The following is a 25256-nucleotide window of genomic DNA, read 5'->3' on the forward strand; positions in this document are numbered from 1 at the left end:
CTCATTTAACTGATAAGGAACCAGAAGCACAGAGAAGTAACCTGCCCCAAGTCACATCGTTAATATAGGTCACAGCTAGAATTCAGATTTAGACTGCCTGCTTCTAGGAACTCTGGTCTTAACTGTTAAGCTATTGTTTGTTTGATAAGAAGTCTGCTGAAAGTCACAACACCAAAATTAAACTTTCTTCCATTTGCATAATAAAACTTGAGTGCTTTTAAGAAGGACAGCTTAGTTCTGATATGTGTGCACAGTCAGTTTGAGACCGAGAAAGAGAAGGTAGGAAGTGAAGGTGAAACCATTTTTCTAGAAAAAAGGAAAAAAGCCTTAGCTGGGGGTATGGCTCGGTGGCAGAGCCCTTGGCAAACATGCATGAGGCTCTGAGTTCCATCTCTACAATGGAAAAAAAAGAAAAAGAAAGAAAAAATACCCAAAGCAGACAAGAAAGTAAAGTGTTCCTTTTGAATCAATTCAGAGAAATATTTATTTCATTAGAATTCCCACCTAAAAGTCAAACATAAGACATACTCTATAGCCAGAACACAATGATTTTTGGATTATCCACGCTACTGCCCTCTCTCATTAGTGTGGGTAATTAAAATAAGACTATATTTAGATGAAGCACTGAAGTATTTGGTGCCACAGATTCCAGGGGATCGAGTTTCAGCATTCCCCTGTCAAAGCTTTTATATGGAAACGTTTTACTCTATTCAGGGGATTTTTGAAAAGGAGTCAAACATCTGTAATCAGAGTAGGAAAACACTGGACTTGTGATAATGCTCTGGGAACAATTACTTAGATGGTAAATAGTTGACATCACCCAGGGGATGGGAATGGGGGCACAGCCCTGGCCTGCTAGCAAGAGCCAGTGCGTCAACCACTGTCCCCAGGAAGTTCAGGGACAGAGTCTGGTGCCCAGTTCAGAAAAGACCCAAGCGAAAAGCCCAAGCCCTTTGGTGTACATTACATGCACATGAATATTTCCAGAGTTTCACAAAATTTCAAACAAGTCTTTCAAGCCAAGTTCAACATTTACTGTGAGAGATGACAGAAAAGAAGGTGGGTATAGCATCAGAAAAAGAAATTTAGAAGTCCAGTTTCATCCTTCAAATTCTTCCTCTTCCCTTGTCTCTTTAAAAAGAAGCCAAAAGTGACTTGAAGGCATCTTTTGAGAGGACTCACAGAAACTGCCACGCTGAGCCAGGTTCTGCAGTTTGAACCACCCCACTTACAGTACAATGCTCGTGGACAGAAACCCTGAAGTTGGCTGGGGGAGCTGCTATTGGGCCAACAGCTCCCCCAGGGAAGACTGACTCAGGAGGGTGTCAGGTCAGTGAAGGAGTACTCAACATGGAGCTGAGGTATGTGTATATTGAGAAAATAGATCCTTGGGTCCTGGAAATGTTGGCAGAAATGTCTTTTCAACTGTATAGTTCACTTTGTAATTTTATTTGTGCAAGTAGCTAAACATCTTGTCATATCACTAACCATAGGCCTCACACATTCTGGATTCAGGAGTTTACCACTGGAAAACAGGCTGGAGCAGGCTGGAGGGAAATAAAGAAGCAGTTCTAAAGGATTTGTAGTGCAAGAGGGGACCTAGGCAAAGCCTGTGCTGAGGAATTCTCCCTTGTAATACAACTGCATCCATAAACTAGACACCAAGATTTGCATCACCCAGTCTACCCGGTACTATAACTGTGGGGAATGGGGGCGGGTAACTACCTCATCCGGAACACAGCTTCATTGTCTAAGTGGCTCTGTGCCATTTATAACAACAATGTGATCAGAATATTTAAGCAGGCAGCTATGGATAGTACAAGACAAGAGAATAACCATAACTTAGACAAGATGGAAATGACTATAACTCAAGTGATTCTTAACCTGGGGTCTACAAAGAGAATTTATGGAATCTGTGAATGTGTATGGGAAAAAAAATCCATTTTACCAATGTTCCCTAAAATAGAGTACCTTTTCACAATGTGAAAATGAGTAGGGTAGTTCTACCTGCCCCTGGGACTTCGCTCCAACAGAAATCACAGTTATTTTCATATTACATTATAGGTTTATAGTTGTTGCAGATATTGTAAAACATCACTTACATTCATTGCTACCTAGAAATTATGATAGTTTGCTAGGTCTACCATTATATCTTATTATTAACGTGTTAATAAAGAAGCATAATATTATTTTAAATTTGTCTTCAAGTATTTTGATAACTATTTCAACATAAGTGCTTTACTCTGTCATCTGGTGTATTATGTTTTAAGAATTAAGACATCTTAATTCTGACAAAGGAACTTCAAAGGACTCTCAAGGAAGCCCATGGCATAAAAAAGATTATGAACCCTTAGTCTCAGGTGAGAGCTAGACATTATTACCTGCCTAGTAGGCTCAGTGTTCCAGTCTTATTACAAGATACTATGGGTTTTGTGGTATTTGAAAAGGAAAAAAAAAAAAACAAAAAACTTTACAATTGAAATTCCTGCATAAATGGTTAACTTGCTGCAAAGCTGAAACTCTTTTAACCCTCCTGCCTCATTAAAATAGCTGTTTGATGCAGGCTGAATAGCTGGAGATTTTGTAGGGTAGCTTCTCGACAGATCAATTCTGCTAAGGAAGCTGACCCGAGGGCTGGAGATGCAGCTCAATGGTAGAACACTTGACTAGCACGTGCAGGGTCCTGGGTTCCAGCCTCAGCACTGAGAGGGAAAAAAAAAGTGACTTGAATCCATCTGGAGAGTGATTTCTGTAACGGTGATGGGTAGCTCTTCTCCTTGATGGCCACAGTCACTCCAGAAGCTCAGTCTTGTTTTTCACACCTACTTCTACTGAATCCAGTTCTGAGGTGGTGGCATAAATGCAGAGGAATGTCCCCAGGACAATAAGTCTAACAGAGACAAACACGGTGCACATTGTTTCCTTCTTTCCTTCCCATCCAAGCAACAGAGCAGCCACACACTCACATTTCTGCTCAGGAAATGAGCCTAGCCAAGGTCTTCCCAGTTTAAAAAACAGGAGGCACCAGCAGCAGTAGCAGCAGCAAAGCACTCTGAGATCTGTCAGTCACACTCCGAGAACACAAAGTCCACCCACTCAGGCCCAGCAATGACACTACCCTGCAATGGTCTTTCTGCAGTCCATCTCTGCTGAAACTGCAAGCTCCATGGGGCCTGGGAATAAGTGTCCTGCCCCTGGGCCCCTGGGCCCCTGGGCCCCCAGGCCCCCAGGGCCCAGCACAGAACTGAGCCACACAGGTTTTCTGTCAATGCTTATTAAACAATAAGTCAACACTGGCTTTTTAAAAAATATATATATTGTTTTCTTCTAATTTTTGTGTATTTTCTAACATGCTTTTTCTATTTTCTTAATTATTCTGTATTTGGAATAGGGGGTTAAAAAGGGGGGGGTAGATTCACAAATGATAGGAAAAAGGACTTCTTGAACAGACCCAGGGCTAGATACTCCTGGGATATGGATGGTAGAGGAAGCAAGGGGCCCAGCCCTCCAGAATACCTCACCTGATGGGTTGGCACAGCTGAGGGGACCCCAAAGGCAGGCCTAGAGAATGAAAGTTAGGTAAGAGGTTCGGGGGTGATCCTGACCCATCCCAATATCTGTGGTGACAGGCAGATTGACTCAGAAAACACAAATTAGATAAAGCCAAGGGAGCAGGTGTGGGCAGATCCACCCCAAATCCCCCTTGCACACCAGGCAGGGCTTCCCTCTGAGAGGAATTGATGTTCTCATCTTTGAGTGAAGTACCTTGAATAATGTGCTGCAGCTTCCCATGGGTATAAGATCAGATAAGTGCAGCTGCCACACAAAAAACGATAGCATAGAGCTCAAAACCAATGCACCTCTGCCCAAACCATCAGCACCACCCTGTTCCCTTCACCCCCAAAGGAAGGCCTCACACGAGAGGCCCATGGTTCTTCTCAAAACTCATGGGCTCCCTGGCTCAGTTCTGTATCCCACCACGGGTCACAACACACAGTCAATGCACACCATTTCTGGAAGCTCACCTGTTGGCTGGATCACCAAGGTGGCAACTTCCACCGCCTTTTCCTGAATTTCTTGCCAGTTACCCTGATCTGCGATCCACTCGCTGACCACACACCTGTAGGAGCCCTGGTCGGCAGACAGCGCCCTGGACACCAAGAGGCGGTAGGAGTCGCTGCCCACGGTGTCAAAGCGCACGTCCCCGCTGTGGTAGCGCTGCTCATAGCCTGGGCCCGGGTGGAACCTGCCCTCGTGGGTGAGGGCGAGGATGTTCCGGCGCGAGGGCCCGCGGTGCAGCTCCCACAGCAGCGCCAGGTGCGTGTGCAGGGGCGAGGCGGTGGAGGCCACGCAGCGCAGCTCGAAAGGCTCCCCCTCACGCAGGCTCAGGCTGGGCGGTGGCCGCGCACTGGGGCCCACGTGCAGGGCGTCTGCCAGCACTGCAGAGAGAGAACACATCTGGGTCAGTGGACGTGGGCCCCCTTGTGGCAAAGGCCAGCCACCTTCCAGGACTCTGGCCTTGAACCATGCCTGCAGCCATTACCAAAGTCAAATCCTTTCTTCCTTTCCCGGTTCTAATGCCCAGATGGGCAACTTTCCCATTTTGACTCATCTATCTCAAGTGACTTAAAAAAGGAAAAGAAAAAAATAAATAAATAAAAAGGAAGAAGAGACTACTAAACCCCCGGCTAGAACTGGGGTGGGGAAGGAAAACTGCCTTTGGTAGCTGAGTTTTCAGGGATGTGCTTCTGTCACCCTGAGGCAAGTTACTTTATTCTTTTGTGACAGTTTCTTTAAAATAGACCTTCCTCATGCGGTTGACCCGAGAGTTCCACAAGTTAAAGTGGGCACGTTCCCAGGACAGTGGTTGACATCAGGATAAAACAACTGGTTATCACTGTCAAAATACTTCTCTGGTGAGGACTCTGGGCTAGAACAGGGAGTCCGCAGCCAGCAGATGAGGCATTCTCAGAGTTAAAGCCGCCAAGATCTGCTGGGGGACAGGATGGCATGAGCCATCTGTGGCTCACCACCTGGGAACTGCCTGAGATGACAGACCAGGCCAAAGAAAGCTGAGGGTCCAGCTATTGCTCTCCCAGGGCTCACTGGAAGAAACAGCACTTCTACAGGGTCTAGAAAGGGCGGGCAGGGGTCAAGGAATTATTAGTGAGTGCGATTTAGGAAGAGAAGGGAAAAGCAACCAACATTGGTACTCTAGTAACCACAGAGGGGACCTCTAACAAGGGGCATGGAAAATCTATCAGTCTAGTCCAGGAGCTCATCTCTTTGGTTTTTCTCTCAGTTCCACTCTCAGAAACTAATTCAGTGTCCCTGAGAAGGGAGTACTCTAGATAACAGAAAAAACCTGCTATGACTTTAGAAGGGCAAATTCTAAAGATCCAGCCCTTCTACAAAATAGATGCCATGACTTTCTAGCATTATATATCAATCTGTGAGTCTGGCTAACACGATTTGGTTCTCAATGTCGGTTTCTCTCTGGGTATAGATGAATAGTTTCATGACCCATGAAGTTGAAGGTCAGAGAAACCCTGGAATACAAGCAGCACCTGCCAGAGGCTCCATCTAGACAGCCAGTCAGTCTCTCTCACGGTCATCCATCTGCTTTCTCAGGCCAAGAAAAGCCTTCCTTTGCTTCTCCTGTCTGCTAAAGACTAGAGAAGAAAGAAAGGAAAAAAAAAAGATACTAGGGATGGTGACTGGGGTGGTAGTCTCCTGCTGCCCTCCTGGTCCTCAAGATGAGAATCACAAGGGAAGTCAAGGCTGCATGTGACCTAGAGGAGAAGAGATATGTCACACTGCATTGTAACTCCAATGCAAGAATGACATGGGACTTCTGCAAAACACACTCAGGATTTACTCCTCTACTTTATTCCTGTGGGAATAAAGTAGGGATTTATTCCTGTAGGAATGAAGTAGAAGAAATGGAAGAGGTAGATTAGATGTGTTAATGCTTTAAACCTACTTAACAGACATGGGTAGCTGTTTCATTCCTTCATGAGTTTCTAGTGCGGGGATAGTGCCCGAGATGGAAGGTTCTACCAATCATAGTGGATACAAACGCCTGGAACAACCCTCTCTTTTTATATCCTCGTGTACATTTTTCACTGTCCTGATAATTACATACATTTCTATCCTTTTGGGAACGAGGCAGGGTACAAATGAAATGCATAATTAATAATAATAACAATAATAATGTTTCTATTTTGTTAGCCTCCAATTAAAATGGCTTGTTCTTGCTCATTTACTAATTAGCTGTGTGATTTTAGGCAAGTAATTAACCTTTGCTCTTCCATTTCCTCCTGTTCAATTAGAGAAATATCCTGCCCTATCTTTTTCAGTGGAGTTAGAGAACTGAATGTGTGAGTAAATCTAAAAGGTCTTGAAAGATGGAAAAAATAAAATAAAACCCAAGACAGATAATACAAGATATGATTCTTTACACAGCCAGGTCAATGAACAGCAGTGACCAGATCATTTTGGGGGTATATACAAACATACAACTTCTGTTACAAATAGGTATTTAAACCATACAGGTCACAAAGAAAGATGAACTTTGAAATAAGGGCTATTTCTGTACAACTTATCATTGTCATCGTGACCAACACCTTCTTGTCACTAACCCCTGAATGCAACTTGCTATTGGCACTGCTCTAAGGCCTAGCACATGTTAACTTACCTGTCTCACACCCTTTGAGGTACATACTGTCACAGCGAGGAGGAAGTGAAGGCATGTCACATGCCCACCGCCACACAGCTAACAAGTGACAGAGTCAGAACTGGACTGAGCACAGGCGACCTAGCTCCAGAGCTGGCTCTCCCACCACACCATGCTGCCTCCAACTCCCTGGCCCCTGAGATGCTTCAGAACCATGTAGAAGAGAAGAGAAAGGGCACTTAGAGGTCACCTGGTCCCTCCTCTGCTTTTAACCAGGTAAGACACTAGCAGTCCCCTGGACATGGGCATTGTCTCTGGACACAGCCAAATGGCAGAGGAAGGTCTGGCCCCCAGTACAGTGACCCCACATGAGGACTGTACCTTTAACCTGCACTGTGTCCTCATAGTTGCCCTGGACAGTGGCATCTGTGCTGGGGGTGGAACATTTGTAGTGGCCTTGGTCGGAGGGCTGGACATTCTTTATGTGGAGCTCCACGGCGTCGTTGGCGGTTCGCCTTAACTGGATCTCGCCCCTCTGCAGCCGCTCCCGGTACAGCTGGGCGGGGAAGCCCACCTCCCAGGTGCTTGCGAGCTCCACGAAGCTGCTCCCCGACGATGAGAAGCTCCAGTCAAAGTTCTGCTCGCTAGGGCCGTCGTAGTCACTGACGTTGCAGGGGATGACCAGCTCAGTGCCCACCACCCGGACCAGGGTCCCTGCTGGGACTCTCACCACACGCCCGCGACAAAGAGCTGCAAAACAGGAGAGGACGGGAAGGTCGTTAATTGTGGAAGGTCCCTCAGGCCTCAGGCAGAGAGATGGCATCCTAACCGTGGGGGAAAAAGGGGGAGAAGGATGCTAAGCCATCCCTAGAACTATGAGCCAAGGATACCCTGAACTGAGTGCCTCTCCCATAACCAGTTTCCCAGGACTCACAGGGAGGAAGATTAAATATTAAAACAAGCCTAACCATAAACCTGAATAGCTGCGTCCCTCCCGTTACTATTTAACGTACTGTTATCACTCATGATGTAAAAATATTTTAGGTTCTCTGTGAAAGAAAAGGACACAGCTAATCAAGTATTTACATTTCTGCCCACCCTATGTCAACCCTCATCCCTGGAGACCATTCCCTGGGGCTCTTGAGACCTGATTTACAATGATGGATGCCAATTTTAAAATCCTAGAGCAACCTGCTGATAAAATGATTTAACTCCTGTTATCTGACATTGCCTATAAATTAATTTTAAAATATGACGATTCTACCAAGTATTAATTTTCTATTTTCTGGCTCATTTCCTTTTCTCTATTCTTTACCCTGATCTAAATTCAGAATGAGGATGGGGAAGCACAAAGGGAGGGAGGGAGTCGGGCTGGCTGCTGGCGTTGGCAGGTATGCAGGAACTTGCCGCAGGGGACAAGCTCGGTGCACAAAGCCCTGGGTTCACTGGCATTCCCTTCCCGGGAGCATGTGATCCACAGACCTGTGGCAGGACCCTTTGGGACTGGCACCCGTGAATCTGCTCAGGAGGCTTCCCTGCAATAGTCCTAAGCATGATTTTAACTTAGTGTGTTTACTCCCTGCGTTTCAATTCAGACCAAATGGCTACGCATGGCTCCTTCTTAATGTTCTACGAACAGGTGTAACAGGCGATGGGTTGAACTGTGTCTCCCACCCCAAATTCACAGTGAAGTCTCAGCATCCCATACTTTAGAATGTGGCCTTATTTGGGAATAGGGTCACTGCAGATGTAATTATTTAAGTTGTGATGAGGTTGTCCTGAGGTAGGGTGGGACCCTAACCTAGTATGACAGGTATCCTTATAAAGGGAGAAATCTGAAGCTGGGCATGGTGGTGCATGCCTGTAATCCCAGCAATTTGGGAGGCTGAGGCAGCAGGATCATAAGTTCAAGGCCAGCCTCAGCACCTTAGCAAGATCCTGTCTCAAAAAAAAAAAAAAAAAAAAAAAAAGAGATGGGGTTGTGGCTCAGTGGTTAAGCACTCCTGGATTAAAAAAAAAGAGAGAGAGATAGAGAAATCTGGACACAGACACAGGGAGAATATCCCATGATAATGCAGAGATAGGATAATATGTCTACAAGCCAAGGACACCAAAAAAATACCAGCAAGCCAGGAGAAGTTAGGAGAGAGGTATGGAACAGATTTTCTCTCACAGCTCTTAGAAAGAACCAACTCTGCCAATACCTTGATCTTGGACTTCCAGCTGCCAGAATTGTGAGAGAAAGAATTTCTGTTGTTGAAACCACCTGATGTGTGGTTCTTTGCTGCAGAAGCTCGCCTAAACTAATACACCATTACTGCCTAATTTTCACCAGTTTAATTCATATTATTCAACCTATAAGTTGCCACCCATTAGAAAGCACACACCCTCTGCCACCAGAGGTGTGTGCTTTTTATAATGGAATTTTAAATGAACAAAAACTATTAAGAGTGCATTGCATTTAGCAAGGGATAAATACTGTTTTATCATACAGTATTTTGTTAAGTAAACAAAGGTATACGTGTACCAGATTATGATGAAAAAAATAATATCTGAATTTGGGTCAAGGTTAAAGAAAATGGAACACTTTTTTTTTTTTTTAAAGCTAGCTCTTGTTTTTCCACTCACTATCAGCTCATTTAAGAAGGGAAAAAGAAAGTATCCACCTAAGAGAACTAGTGAAGGAGGACAGTGTGTGTTCTGAGGCTTGGCTGCCTCCCCATCCCCCTTAGACTAGCTGGGAAGGTCCAGACTGAAGCCCTGTTTGAAGAAAAGCTGCTGGACCCTAGATCATACAACTCACCTTCAAAAAATAACATGACTGGGGCTGGCAACTCAGAGGAACTATGGGTCATATATCTTCCCAAGGAGAATAACTGCACCAACCTCAGATACTACTGAGTAGCGCTGGGACAGGCTACCCTCTTCCTAAGGCAACTCAGTGCCTACCAGACGATGCCCTCAACCTTATGCCTCTTACTTCTGGCAAAGGTGCAGCAGACGTGTGGCAGCTGTTTAGTGTTACTTACCTGCCCCTCAGATGGGGCTGGCCGTGCACCTCTGCCCCAGAGATGGGCGCTGGAGGTAAGACAAGGTAACTCAGAATTCTCCTGAAGCTTCTCAGAAAGTCATTTGTTCCCAGTAGAATCAAGGTACCATATAAAGATGGTTTACCCTGAAGCTGCACACGGGCAGCCCTCCTGACCACATGAGGAAGCCATCAACATAAAAAGAGACCCAGGCCAACAGCTGAACCGCAGAGGTGGAGAGAACACACCCAGTGATCTGAAGGCAGCCTTGGGGCCACTGCACCCAGCCACAACTTCTAGACCATTTCCCAGGTGCTCAGACATGTGTGCACGTGAGCACATGCATGTGCATGCACACACACACACACACACACACACCTCTTTCTTCCTCTGGATGTTTCAGTTTCTAGCAATCCCACTCACCTCCACTTAATGTTTCTTAAGTTAATTTCTGTTAGTGGGAACTCAAAGAATAACGTTGAAATAATACATATTTCTACGTGGCAGTGACCAAGTCTCTGAAGACACCATGATCATGGCTCACAAAGGAAAGAGGTGATCACTTTCTCATATTTAGTTTTAGAGATGACCAGACAATTGTGAATCTCTCAAAGAGACCTCTCAGAGGGAAGCTCCATGGCAGAGATCTTTGTGCCCTGGAGACTGCCGTCAGCACCCTGTGCACTGTGGTGAGGATTAAGTGAGCAAAAGCAAATGCATTTGGCAGCACTTGAACAGCACCCTGCATGTGGTAGGGGTCCATGGGGATCTGCAAGAAGGGCCTCCTCTACAGTAAACTTGACCATAACCATTCACCTTACTTCCTTGGCAAAGTTTACAAAGGAAATTCCAATGCGTAAATCTTTTCTATTCCTATTTTTTTTTTTTATGAAGAAGTTGGCTCACAGGGCCTTCAGGCATGAGCCTACATCACTTGTGAGGTTTCTATCTCTATTCCTAATTCTTACAGCCTTGGAAACTAATCCAGCTCCTTGCTCAACTCTCCAATCCTTCTTCCATATGGTTGCCACACACAGTCCACATCACTCTGTGATCAGAAGTTTTCAGTGGCTGAATGTCACCCTTAGGTCAAAAACTCTCCCCCAGCCACCGCACTGCACCCCCCAGGTCCAAGCCACTGTTCTTCTCACCTGCACTATTGCAAGAGCCCTGACTCATCTCCTGGCTTTCTACTCATTACAAAGGGGTCTTTTTAAAAACTCAAGTTGTGTTATATCTTACTCTGGTCAAAACACTCCAATTATTCCCAATCTTACCCAGATAAAAGCCAAAATGCTTACAGAGGCCATTAAGACCCGGCCCTCATAGTTTCTTAGACCATGCATCCTGTTCCTCTCCCTTTCCAACACCCCGTCATGCTTTCTCCTAAACAAGCCAGATCTTAGGGACTTTGTTCATTTCTTCAGCATGGAACATTCTCAGACACTCACCCCACTGGCTTCTTTACCAGCATCAGATCTTTATTCCAATATCACCTTCTTAATGAGGTCTTTCTTGACCCCCTAAAATAGCAGCCTCTCCTCCATTCTTGCTCTTGCCAAAATTTCTCATCAGTTCTCACTAATATACCTCTCTGTGCACTTAGATAATTTTACTATCAAGTGCTGCCGTCTCTTCCTGTCAGAAGGCAATTCCACATGAGCAGCGCTCTCTGTTTTGTTCACTCATTGCTGAATGCTAGTGTTTAGAACAGAACCTGATACACAGTAGCTGTTCAATAAATCTTTGCTAAATAAAGGAATGAACAGAAGACATACAAGATCCTTCACAAACTGGCCCACGGTACCACTCTGGCTTCTTCTATGACTCTTCATTCCCCTAATACTTATCCTTCAACAAAAAAACAAACCACTTTCACTTTCTGAAAATGCCACCTTCCCTGTTGCTCCTAGGCCTCTGCCCCAATGCCCCTTCCACCTGGAAGGGCTTTCCAGCAATGATCTGGTGAGAGGCAGCTCCAGCACCACCTCCTGGGTGACCCCTCCCCTAACACAGACACACTCAGAATCACTGAGGTGCTCCCTCCTCCTCGTTCCAACTCATCCTGCAGAAGTACCTGTGACAACAGCAATGTTACAGTGCCGCTGGGGAAAATAAAGCAGATATGAACAGATGCTTGAAAGATCAAATTCTAATCTGAAAAGACATAAACCATGTCTTCCATGCAGAACTGGGAGGTCCCCTCATCCGTGAAAATCAAGATTTTAAAATTTTGGTAACAGAATTTCAATTTGCCACCAGCAATCTGGTATTTAGTACAGATTTCCATTAATATTGTTAAATAACAGCTAATGACACATAAAAATAAATACAAATTTGTAAAAAGTAAAGCATATGGCTCTTCTCAAATCAAAAAGAATATCGACAGACCCACACATTGCAAAATTTCATCAAAACCTTTTGTAACAGCTGATAACTTGAGCAAAAAAAGAAAAGAAAAATTTCCTCTGGTTTCCCAAATTCTACCAGTGTGTTTCAAATTAAGAGTCCCAAGCCTATCTGTATTTGAACTCTATTAGTGTAGCTTCCCATTAAAATTTCTTAAACAATTAACAATTTAAAATTATGGCTTCATTTGTTTGCAGGGGTCAATATAAGAAAACCAACTCATAAGAAAACCAACTCTTCTCCAGCTTTAAAAATACTACTGAGGATACCATTGGGCTGTATCACAAAGATTCACCTGATAAAAATCCATTAAAATTTAGTAGCAGGAAAAGTATACCTGCTAGGGCACCATTTTACATTCTTTCCCCCAGAAAATAAGAATTACACAGGTATCTCCTACCATGCAGGACAGTTACTACAGCCCCAGAGAACCTTCACCATATTTCACCACATAGCTGTTGAGATTTTATGCCAATTTCTTTTTTCGCAAAAAAAAAAAAAAAAAAAAAGTAGGGTGCAACCATGGTGAAGTTTTTAATGTGCTGGTATTACTTAAGCATCATTTATTACTAAATTGTCTTTGGTGCAAGATTAGGATGCACAGAATACTTGTGACTAAACAGTCATGCCGTGGTGGCAGTTATGTGATAGAATACAGTAACACCTGAGACTCAATAAGGGCACTTCAATAAAACTGGTATGAAGACTTCTATGCTCAATCAGTACTACTCCCCCAATTACTAAGGGGACCAGCATCACATTGTAATGTGCTGATTAGACTAGACCCTCTGAATGGTTTGGACCTGGAATGTCCCCCCCAAACCTCATGTGCTAAAAGCATGGTCCCCAATTCAGCAGAGGTGCAGCTTTCCAGCAATGACTGGATCATGAAGGCTCTGACCTCATCAGTAAATTAATTTATCAAATACACGGATCCATTAAATGAGCTAACCCACTGATAACTGAATGCACTACTAGGAGGTTGGACCTAGTTGGAAGAAGTAGGTCACTGGGGTCATGCTCCAGAAGGGCTTTATCTGCTCCCTGGACCCTCCCTCCCTCTTCTCTCTGTCCTTTCTATCTGCCTTCTTGTGCCACACCTTTCAGCCACAGCCATAATGTTTCTGCCTTAGAGCCAGTTCAACTATGGACTGAACCTCTGAAACCATAAAACAAAATAAACTTTTCCTCCTCTAGGTTGTTCTTGTCAGGTATTTTGGTCATAGTGACAAAAAGCTAGCTAACATACCCTCTTAGGTAAGCCTCAGAACCCCCTACCCTACCCATTGTCTCTTAATCTTCCTTTAAAAGCAATAAAACAAAAACAAAAAATATCAAACAATTCTCACTGCTAACTCCATCTCTTTACTCTATCCCAACATGCAAGTTTCCCTTTCCCCAATTTAAAAAAAAAAAAATCATGTATCTTTTTGTATTTTGGCGTCAAGGAAAATCAATATTAAACATGATGTTCAACTATGAAAACCATATGTAGTTTACATTTCTAGTAATCATCTCCTTCTTTACACCTTCCTCTGGTTTTCTGGCTGCCCTTGAACTCTGAACCTTTTACCTTATTTTAAGATTCTCACTGTATGTAGGGCTGTTTCATTAGAAGATCGCAAATATCGTGGGGAAGGGAATGAGTGGGTACAAATTCCAAAGGACCAGTAACTGAGCTGTCCCTGGCCAGATTTCCCCTTCATGCTATGATAAAGTACCTTGTATTGAGACAACTCCCCCTTTGATAAAAACCACAAAAGACAGATAAAAGATAGGAAAAGATTACTTGGATGCACTGGTGAGTAATCAAGTGGTAAAGATCACTAAAACACAGTGAGATGACCCCAACAATGTCCACTGCTTATTCTCTTGAGAAACTTGCCAATTTCTTAGTGGTGTAGGTCAGATCAAGTAGAATTTAGTAACTCAGAGTCTCCAGCAACTTATGGGGGCCAAAATAACACAGCTTCTGAACTTTAGGGGACACTAAGAAACTCAGAGATTGAGGAGCCAAGTTCCTGGGGGAGGGGGGCAGCAGAGAAAGAAGCCCAACTCGTACCACATCACTTTTCCCCTCATGGCAATTGATAACATGAAAGATACACAAGGGGCTGAGAAGCTAAGCAGAAAATAAATACAAAGAGGCTAAACAGTTCAACAGAATCCCACAGATCAGGGAAACAATATTGGGATTCTGAGACCTCAAAGGAAGGTGGACTATAACAAACACCAAGACTGGAAGGGTTATGGTCATGGGGCAAAGCTGAAAACACAACTGGCTCACGTGAAGACTGGAATCCAATCTAAAAGAATCTCCATTCCTCATTAGATTAACGTGAGTTTCTATGTGAGTTTTTCCTACATTGTTATCCTGCCAGGAAATAGTCTACCTTTTTTGGAAGAAGATAACAAACATCTCAGAGAGCCTCTACATTTTTGGCAGTGTTCAAGGTGATAGAACCAGATGACTAAAAACAGAAAAGAGACAACAAAAACAGATCTGCAGAGATCCAGTTATTGCTGCTATCAGACACAGATATTAAAATAACTATGATGAACTTACTAAAGAAATAAAACACAAGATTTCACATCCTAAATTGGAACCTATTAAGACAGCCATATTGAAATTCTAGAACAACAACTACTACAATATCTGAAGTTAGGAGCTCTGTGAATGGGTCTGATAGAAGATTAGATGCAACATAAAAGTCAATATAAGTAATCCAAACTGAAGTCCAAGGTGCAAAAAAAAAAAAAAAAGTTTAAAAAATACAGACAAGTCTATGAAATACATGAAACACAGCAAAAAGGTCGAACAGATGTGTAATAGTCTCAGGAGAAGCGAAAGAATGAAGTAGAATCAGAATTAATTTTTAAAGAGATAATAGCTAGGCTTTTTCTCAAGCCAACAAAAGACATCATGCTATAGAAGCAAAATGTGTTAAAAAACCACAAGCAGGAAAAATGCAAAGAAAACTTCACCTAAGTACATCCACAGTAAAAACTATTGAAAGGGAGAAAAATATAACCGATAGCTAATTTTCAACAGCAACAATGCTCATAAAGCCATGAAATGACATCCTTAAAGTGATAAAAGAAAATAACTGACAGAAAAAAAATTGTTTTAAAGGAAGGCAAAATATATGTGCTTTCTCAACCAATTCTCAACAAGGGGAAATGATTAACACCAAGAAGAAATACTACATGAAGTTTTTCAGAAAATGATCCCTGATGATATTTTTGGAATATGAAAAAAATTATAAGTCCAAAGAGCACCAGAAAGGATAACTATGTGGGCAAATGCACTGAAAACTGACCATGTAATATAACAGTAGTCTTTGGAATTTAAAACATATATATATATATATATATATATATATATATATATATATATATATATATATATAATTAAAATGTCTGATATCAACAATATAAAAAGTGAAGGGAGGGGTGGGATTAACTGGAGCTTAAATGTCAAAGATCTTTCCTTATGCTAAAAGAGGTAAAAAAGACCAGAAGCAGACACTCATCAGTCACAAGTATATATCATGGTAGCCATGGAAATGGAATAAAGGGCAAAAACCAAACTAATTAAGGAAGGAAATGGAATAATAAATACTTGATTCATCAAAGAACCCATACTTTTAGCTAAAATCACATATGCATTTCTCAGGTATTGATTTTGTATTCAGTTTATTATCAAATCGTCAAGTTTCTCCCAACAAGAACACAAGATAAAGTAAGAAGAGGAATATTGTTCTGTGTGTCTCTTATATACCATGCTCTGAGTCAGACACTGTTCATAGGTTATTTATTTATTTATTTTTCGGTACCTCAGATGGAACTCAAGGGTGCTTAGCCACCCACCACATTCCCCAGTCCATTTCTGGTTTTGGTTTTATTGTTTTATTTATTTAGAAACAGGGTCTTTCTAAGTTGCTTAGAGCCTCACTAAGTTTCTGAGGCTGGTTTTGAACTTTGGCTCCTCTTGCCTCGGCCTCCCAAGTCACTAGGATTCTAAAAGCATGTGCCACCACATCTGGCTCACAAATTATCTTAAAGAACACAATGATAAGGTAGAGATTATCTCTCTATCATAGACAGGAGGAAACTGAGACTCAAAAGAAGCTGGAAAAACCTGCTGGGTTCCTAAAAGCTATGACAGGAAGACTCAAAGCCAGGCTTATCTGGCCCGCATGCCGCACTGCCAAGCAGCCATGGGCTGGGCTGCCTGTGCTTGCTGCTTCTGCTGATTTTGTCTTTGCAGAGTAGAGAGAAGAAACATTTCATTTCCTCCAATGGCAATGTGAACCAGGTGGGCAGCAGTGGAAGAAAGAAATGAGTCACTGAGAGAAGAAATAACATATATTCTCAATATGAAATAGATGAGAGAAATAGAGAAATGGAATTAATGTCCAGTTTCTTCAAAAGTTTTTCTCTGCTGTTCTACCTTCATTACTTGAAGTGAGACCAACTCTAACATCAGATACTATATGTTCGTACTCACAAAATTCAAAATCCTGGAGGAGGGGCTTTTAGAGGCTCTCTGCTCAGGCTGCTTAGCAGTAGATAATGAACAACCCCGAGCTCATTGCTTTCAGATTATCACTCCCCTACCTTCGGAATACTCAAGAAAGTAATTCAATGCCTTCGACTCCCTTCTGTCATGTGGAATAGATGAGGACAGGCAGGAAAAGTCGGGCAAGTTTTTTCAAGGTAAACAACTACTCCATGTTTGTTTCAGTAAGTGCTATTGGCAACCATGAGGAATCATTAAGAAAGACAAGCCAGTAAAGCTAAACTTTATTTATTTCCCTCTTTCCACCTCCTCCTGAGATCCATGGGAAATAATTTCATTTCTCAGGTTATCATCAACATTATTCTAAATCAAGGCCTGCAGAGTACGGCATATCTGCAAAGGATTCCTGCAATTGTTTCTATTATTGCTCAAATTTTATCATCTCACTGAGCTGCCTGGAAGCAAACAATCTGACTTTCCAATCTGAACCATTTGGAAGATAAGTATCAGCAGTTACTGAATACAGTGGGACAGGTATTGCTGAAACGCAGGAACTAAAGAGCTTATGGAATTGCAGTCTGCCTTGTAAACGGATGCTTAAATCCCCTTCCTGGGTCCTCATAAGGCCTTTAAGTGAGAGACTGGAGGCCTGTGGATTTCCAAATGTGAGTGAGAAATGAAGACAGAGAAGGTCAAACTTAAACACCCTTCTGATGCCTTTCCTGGAGCACCCGACTCAACAAATGAAAAACCTTTGTCTTTTCTAGTCTGCCTCGGAGAACTGTGGCAGGAAGGGACCATGCTAACTTTCATCTGGACAGTCCCTAAGCATTGACAGTGCAGAGATGCACCCATTAAACAAGGCAGGGCTAGCCAAGTATAGGTGACAGAGTCACACGTGGCAGTGCTCCAAAACACCACCCAAAAGTACATCAGGAACTATGAGAGCAAACCTTAAAAATCATTAAAACCAAGTCCAGCTCAGACCTCACTGGGAGACACTGGACAAATGCAAGACAATATTCCTCATTCAATAAACAGCTACTGAGCAGGAAGCCCCTGTGCTAGCCATGGGTGAGAAGAAAAGTACGGCCGCCTCTGGACCTTCTTGAAAGGCATACATGCTGTGACAAGAGCCACAGGCGCACATGGACACATAATAGAGGAAAGGATATAAGTACCAAACAGAGGTGCTAACCAGGGCCATGGGTTCAAAAGGAAGAGAGGGCAAAAGGATTAGTGAAGAGCTTCATGCAGCGTCATTATCTGACTTAGATTTTGAAGAACGGCTGGGAGAGGAGGAGGTTGAACAGGGGACACGGAGGAGGAAGGTGATGAGATAAAGGGAGTATCAGAAGCAAAGACCTGGGCAAAGACATGTGGGAACACACGTGGAGGGTGGTGAAGAGCAGGGTGATTAAAATGGTATCTGCAGAGAAGACGTGGAGGCCCGGAGGTCACTCAGGAGCCCTTGTCTCCCCCAGACGACAGGGAGAGGGGTTTGAAGGGTCAAATCAAGAGCAGTGGTGGGAACAGAAAGAGAGCCCTGCTGGAGGAAGGGTCAGCCGTTATACCTGCGAGGTGAGAGAGAAGTCAAAGGGAAGCTCAAAGCTGGTGAAAACCATTTCCTACAGCACAGTAGCAACACAGCCGAGAAAAAGAATCAGTGAGATTTAGACAAGTGGAAATGGAAGCCCCTAAAAGATATTTGAGCCTTAACATGAAGATGGAATCACATGCACAGAAGGAGATGGGCAGAGAGGAGATCCTTGTAAAGGTGAAGATGTGGGAATCACTGGAGGGTCACCAAGAGAGAAAGGGCCCAAACCAGAGTGAACTTCTCAATTTAAGATACAAGCACAAGAGAGACAGCAAAGAAAAAAGGGATAGCATCCAGTTAGGAAGAAAACCAGAAAAGGCTTATGTCCTGGCAACCAAGGGATGCAGGAATTCCAAGAGGAAGCAAGCAGTGACGCCCCTGTCTCCCTTGCAGACATGCCATTTATTTGGAAGGCTGCAGGCTCCATGAAGGCCGTGCTCTTCCCCATTCTTATCTGCACTATGCACAATCTCTAGAGCAAAGCTCCCTTGTATGTTTCTGTTTGAAAAAAGATGAACAGTAACAGCAAACAAGCAGAAATGTCAAGGAAGATGGGTACCAAGAAGACAACTGAATTGACTGGCTAACTAATTACCGGGAACTCCACCAAAGAGCACATTCAGTGATGTGGTACAGGATGTGGAGAGTAAGAGCCAGGAGAGAGGGAACCATCAAAAGATGCAGGCAAGTGAGGGCCCCATCATGAAAAAGAGATGGAAACAGGTGAGAGGAGATGGTTGGGCACAAGTGGGAGGCACAAGTGGTCAGTCTTTCTGAGAACCTTCTAGGCACAAGGGACACAGAGCCAGGGGCCCCAACTGCCAGAAGCTTCCATTCTAGTGAGGAGAGGGTGAGACCCCAAACCATGCATACGTCTATCAAGTTAAAATTCAACAGTACGGGGGAGAAGTGTGGTCAGGAAGGGCCTCTCTGAAAGCCAGGATTGAGTCCAAAGCTGAATGAGGAGGAGACCCTGATAGAAATCCTGGAGCAAACCTGATCCAGACAGAAGAGCAAATAAAAAAGGCCTATAATGGATCAAGCTTGGAGGTCTCCAAGGACAGAAAAAGGATCAAGGTGAATGAATGATAATTAATAATAAAAGGACTGGGGCCCTGGATTTCTGTAAAGGAGGAAATAAGAGAGCCTGCTTTATTTGTAAAAACTTCAGCCTGGTTGCTATAAGAAAGGTGGATTGGGAGGGGCCAATTTGGAAGCAAGGTTCAGTATAGGAGAAGGTATGGCAGATCAAGCAAAAGATGATGGACACCTGGCTTCAGGCTCCATTGGTGGGGATGCTCAGGAGTAGTCAGACTCAGGATATATCTTGCATATAAACAAAGAGACTATGGCCAAGAAAGGGAGGAATGTAGGAATGAATAATGAATGATCCATGCTTCTGGCCTGAGCATCTAGGTATGTGGCGATGCCATTTACCCAGAGACAAAATAACTGGAGGGAATCAAATCCATTTGGCAAAGCCACAGTTCTCTTTTAATCACTTCAAATTTGAGATCCCTGTTAGACACCAAGTGTTGTGGTTGGATGTGAGGTGTCCCCCAAAAGCTCTTGTGTAAGACAGAGCTAGAAGGTCTGGAGGAGAAATTATTGAGGGGTATAGATTTAATCTAACCAGTGGATTAATCCCTGATGGTAATAACTGAGTGGTAGCTGGAGACAGGGGGTAGGGTCGGGGGCAGGTATGGCTAGAGGAAGTAGTTCATTGCGGGTGTGGCTAAGGGCATATATTTTGTATCTGGAGAGTGGAATCTCTCTTTCTGCTTGCTGTTAATCGTGTGAGATGGTTCCCTCTGCCGCACACTTCTTCATGATGTTCTGCCTCACCTTGAGCCCCGAGGAATGGAGCCAGCCTTCTGTGGACTAAGACCTCTAAAACCATGAGCCCTCTTATAAACTTTTCCTCCCCTACAATTTTTCTGGTTGGGTCCTTTTAGTCACAGCTATGAAAAGGCTGACTAAAACATCAAGTAAACAGTTGGACATAGAGATGTGGAGCTCAAGGGAAGTCCACACTAGAGATTTTCACTGGATAGTAATCAGCACACAGAAGGGAAAGCCAAGGTGGTAGGGGGTCAGATGGAGAGGGTGTACATAGGTAGAAAAAAGAGCCAAAGACAGAAGGAGAAATGGATGGGTAAAAAATACAGCAAAGTTTTCAGGCAAAAAGTTTGAGGAGCCTTTAATTGGTCACTACTGTCTCAGTAAAATAATAGAAAAAGGTTCAGAGGCTAAAGATCATGAAAAAAGATTTAGAATCAGGACCAAAGGGAGTATGATAGGAAACCATGACAAAGTAAACAAGAAGGAGGGCTGGGCTGCAGCAAAGATGTCATGACTTTGTTGGAAATTCAGGTGGGCAGGCTTTCAGATTGTCCCCAGCAAGATGATACAGCTCGGGTTTACAGACTGTGGTCACTGTGGACTACTCAAATACGAGGACTGGCAAAGCAACGTGGCAGAGGGTCCCGGGATGTTCACGAACTCACTGCCAAATGGTGACCACCAGAGTCTACCTGCAAATAAAAGCCAAGTAAAGTAAGAATGGCCCGGGGGACTGGAAAAGAAGGCGTGTTCAAGATCAGAGGGATCTCAATAAGGACGAAGGGTGGTTTCAGTGCACCCAAGGAATCCGAAGGAGTAAAGGCAAGGCGGAAAAATCAGAGTCAGAATCCAAAAGGTGAAAAACCTACAGTGATGGCAAGACCCAGGGATGGCCATTAAATCTCTCAGTCTACTCTATTGTCCTAGAGCCAAGATTACCACCGAGGACACATCAGCGTCTCACTGGCCTGGGCCTGGCTACAGAAACATAAGGAAAGGGCAGAGTGACTCACAGGCTGCAGGGGTGAAGAATGGTAGCCCGGAGAGTGAACCCTTGCTCTCCCTTAACATTTACATGACAGTTTCTGGCTACGTTATCCGTAGTCATTTCTATCCAGAAATCTTGTTTTAGCCTTCATACGCATGTTCCCTGGGTCTAATGAGAGAGAAGGGAGGTGACACGGTAACCGTAGTCTCCATCAGAACTGACGGGCTCTTGTAGTCAATGCAACTTTCCTTCGCTTCTGCTCCCATGATAAGCACCACCTCCTGCTCTATAGACACGGATGGCAAGGGAGACAAACTGATGCAATGCCACCAGCAACTGGGGAACCAAACTGCAAGTCACTCCTTAAAGACTGGATCATTAACTGAACTCTTGACCATGGACACTGTGACATCACCTCCAGTTCTGTGGCCTTTGAGAGATCCTGGGAGGCCAGAGTCATGCTAAATCTTGAATTCTACATGATGAAACGCTGAGGTTTTGTACCGTGTCAACTTGGTTAAGCCTAAACTATACTTCCCAGAGACGCCTTCTCTTTGCAATTCCCAGGTTAGAGTTGGATAGAACAGAACACGTGAGATTTGAAAGCAGCAGCCATTACGCTTTCACGGTCCTTGTGTTGAAGGCAATGAAAGATACGAGATGCCAGAGGGCACCAGTTTGTCCCTGCCCTTTCTGCTTCTGTTTCTAGATGCTATTCTTATGGACCAACAGGACTCAAAGAGCACAGGTGCTTGGCTGCAAACATCTCAGGAAGAGGTAAGGAACAAGGCCATTGCCCTTCTTCAGACCCTTATACCAGCCCCCATTTGAGGTCCCACTCTACCTGGCTTCCAGATTCCTCTGCAAGCTTCAATGTGTCCACCCACCCAGGGGGCCTGACTCGTGACTTTTCCCTGATCCTCCAAACTCCCCCTTTCAGGCCTTCGCTTCTCCAGCCCCTTCCCAAATCCTCTGATAAATGGCTCTCCATAGTGTTTACTGAGGCTTTGTTTCCCTGATGGAACCCAAACTGATACAGCAAACCAAAGTAGTAAGAAGACTGCTATGCCCTTAGAAATTGACAAAAACCACCTTATATTTATAGCACTGCCTTACAGTTTGCAAATTCTGTTCACAAGATTTACTACTCAACCTTGAGAGGATTAAATAAGGAAACTGAGGTTCCGAGAAGTTATGTGACCAAATGATAATGATTTAGGGGAAAAAAAAAAGATGCAAAAACCACTTTGAGGCAGTGGGTACTGATGAGCAACCAAAATAACTCAATAAACATGAAATGATTTAAACAATTCTCTGTCCGAGAACCACAGACAGAAAAGGCTGAGCCACAATCTATCCATAAGGATTATTTTAGAGCATTCTATAAAATCAACAGCTGCTAGAAGCCCAAGGACTGCCCAGCATCCCTCACCGCTCAGCCATTTTCAATCCTCTCCCTATACAAACTGGCCAACACAGCCTGCCAAATTCTGTATGAACACCTGGTCCTCCTCTGAGCCTCTAGTTGAAAGAGAACAGGGGATTTACACTGGGCTTAAACTTGCATCTGGACATGAAAGGCACCTGAGATGACTGCTGGTGAAATTCTCCTCTCCCCTACCCTGGACAGCTTTGTCCCATCTCCCTTTCCTGCTGGTCCTTTGCCTTGTCCATCCCTCATCCCTCAACAACACCTGAAGCCTCCCCTTGACCTTTACAGGCCTTGCCATATACTGTGGCTCGTGTGGGATCTGTGCTCAGCTTCCCAGATGAGGCTCAGTAAGGAGTGTCATAGCCTGGCTGGTGTGGTGGTTTGGATGCGAGGCGTCCCCCAATAGCTCACATGTGAGACCATGCAAGAAGGTTCAAAGGAGAAATGATTGGGCTGTGAGAGTCTTAACCCAATCAGTGAATTAATCCCCAATGGTAATTAATTAATCCCCACTGAGTGGTAACTAGAGGCAGGTGGGGTGTGGCTGGAGGAAGTGGTTAATGGGGTGTGGTTATGGGGTCTATATTTTGTATCTGGAGCTGGAGTCTCTCTATCTGCTTCTCCATCACCATGATGTGAGGTGCCTTCCTCCACCACCCTCTCCCACCATCATGTTCAGCTTCACCTCGAGCCCCCCCCCCCCACCACCGAGGATGGAGCCGGCCTTCTCTGGACCATGACACATGACACATGAAACCATGACACAATTTCAATATTCCAAATCACAAATTTCACCACATCGATATTTGAGAAAATAAACTTTTCCTCCCCTACAGTTGTGCTGGTCACATCCTTTAGTCATAGCAGTGAAAAAGCTGACTAAAACAGCTTGCAGGAACTGAGTAGAGAAAGACTGTAGGTTCTGGTTTCACATGTCTCTTAAGACTAACTACATCAATCTGACAGGAATGAAAATTCTTCTTCGTTCTGCAATTCTTTACTCACACCTACCATATGCACAGCCACATCATCACATGAACTGCTGAGCCAACCTGCAGCCAAGCGTCAGACAGTGTTCCTGGGACAGTGGCAGCTTTGTAGACAGGCAGCTAGAGTGTCATGTTCAACTACTTTCGGTGACATGGGAGACTCTTCAAAATCATGTGGCTTTCTCTCCAGTCCAAGGTTTTCTCTGTAAAGACCCTACCATTGAACCCTCCTCTCCAGAGGCAAAAAAAAGAAAAAAAAATTTTTTTCTTCATACATTAAAAATCAACAGGCTTGGGCTGTAATTGTGGCTCAGTGGTAGAGCGCTGGCCTAGCATGTGTGAGGCACTGGGTTCAATGCTCAGCATCCATAAAAATAAATAAAGTTACTATGTCCATCTACTGCTAAAATTATTATTATTATTTTAAAAAATAGACATGCTTTTATAAATTGGAGTATATCTTTCCCTACACTCTCCCCTCTGCCTAAAACAAACTACCTGCCCAGCACAGACGTACGCACCTATAAACATGCCTGTAATTCCAGCTACACTGAAGCCTGGAGCAGGAGAATCACAAGTTCCAGGCCAGCCCAGGTTCAGAGACCATGTTCTTTTGAATAAATAAAAAAGGGCTAGGGCTGTAGCTTAGTGGTAGAGCACTTGCCTAGAATGCTAGAAGCTCCTGGGTTGAATCCTAGCAACAAAAAATAAACAAATTACCCACTCGTTCTCACCAGAAAAAAAAAAATTACTACTGATAGTCAAGAATTAATGAATTCAAATGAATTCACGGTGCTAAAACCATTCCTGATCCTTCTCCAGCCTCCGCACCAGCCCAGGCAGAGTTCAGAGAGCCGGCTCCCCCATCATCCCTGAGCTTATTTGCTGGTCTGCCTCCCTTGCTGGACTGTGTGCCTCGGGAAGGGGCAGATGGCTCCCTGCTCGTCACCACATCGCCAGCCCAGCTCCAGGCCTGGAGTCATAATGACTGTGATCACTCCTATCTCAATGAGCTTCTGGAATTTTAGAGTCAGAATTGACCTTTGCATCATCATCATCCAGGTGGGTTAACCGGAGTTACTTAATCTTATTAATTTCAGAAACAGTCCCTCATTAATACATTTTCAAAGAAGCTCTTTGCCAAGCTCATCCTGGAAAGTGAAGGGCATATGTTCGGAGCAATTATGACATCCAGCACAGTCAAGGGACTAGGTCTCAGCACCCCAGGAAGTGACACAATTTCAATATTCCAAATCCCAAATTTCACCACTATCAATTTTATGAACACTCCTCTTTGGGGTGAGTGAAAGACAAAATACCTGTATGATTTGGATCCCTCTGAAAGGTTCTCAATCCAGACATGGCACTATAGTCTTTAAAAATACATGCACCAGTACGTATTCTTACATACATAGAGGTGCATACCTCTTCTGCAAAAGCACCTCTGTCTGAAGTGGCCCAGAACACTCCTCCTTTTCTCTAAACTTTCAGGGTTCTTTTTTTTTTTTCCCAACTAGTAATGCTTGGATTCTTCTCTAATGCCACGTCTTTTCCTGTGTATATGTCATTCCTCTACATGTAACTGACAGCTACGGAGACAAAGGACTGCATCTATGTTTTTATGTGCCCAAGCTATAGAATAAGGCCTGGCACCGGGTAGAGAATTAACAGCAGTAAACCAGGCAGTGAGATGAGATGCATGCTGCAGGAGCAGCACCACTGTCCCTGCCTGGGCCAGGACTCAGCAGGCTGCTCCTGGAACACTGAGG

General features: G+C 44.0%; 1 protein-coding gene across 1 annotated transcript in view; it reads right to left on the bottom strand.

Moving 5' to 3' along the window:
• Positions 1-25256, bottom strand: part of Ptgfrn (prostaglandin F2 receptor inhibitor) — a 73047-nt gene that overhangs the window by 34861 nt on the left and 12930 nt on the right. Inside the window, exons 2-3 of the mRNA XM_046458297.2 lie at positions 7058-7426; positions 4026-4439 (exon numbers count right to left, since the gene is read on the bottom strand). Of these exons, the coding sequence (XP_046314253.1) occupies positions 4026-4439; positions 7058-7426 (783 nt within the window). The remainder of the gene's footprint in view (positions 1-4025; positions 4440-7057; positions 7427-25256) is intronic.

The sequence above is a fragment of the Marmota monax genome, unplaced genomic scaffold, assembly GCF_021218885.2.
Source record: "Marmota monax isolate L192 unplaced genomic scaffold, Marmota_monax_Labrador192_F-V1.1 WCK01_AAM20220418_F8-fsc00087, whole genome shotgun sequence".
NCBI lineage: Eukaryota > Metazoa > Chordata > Mammalia > Rodentia > Sciuridae > Marmota > Marmota monax.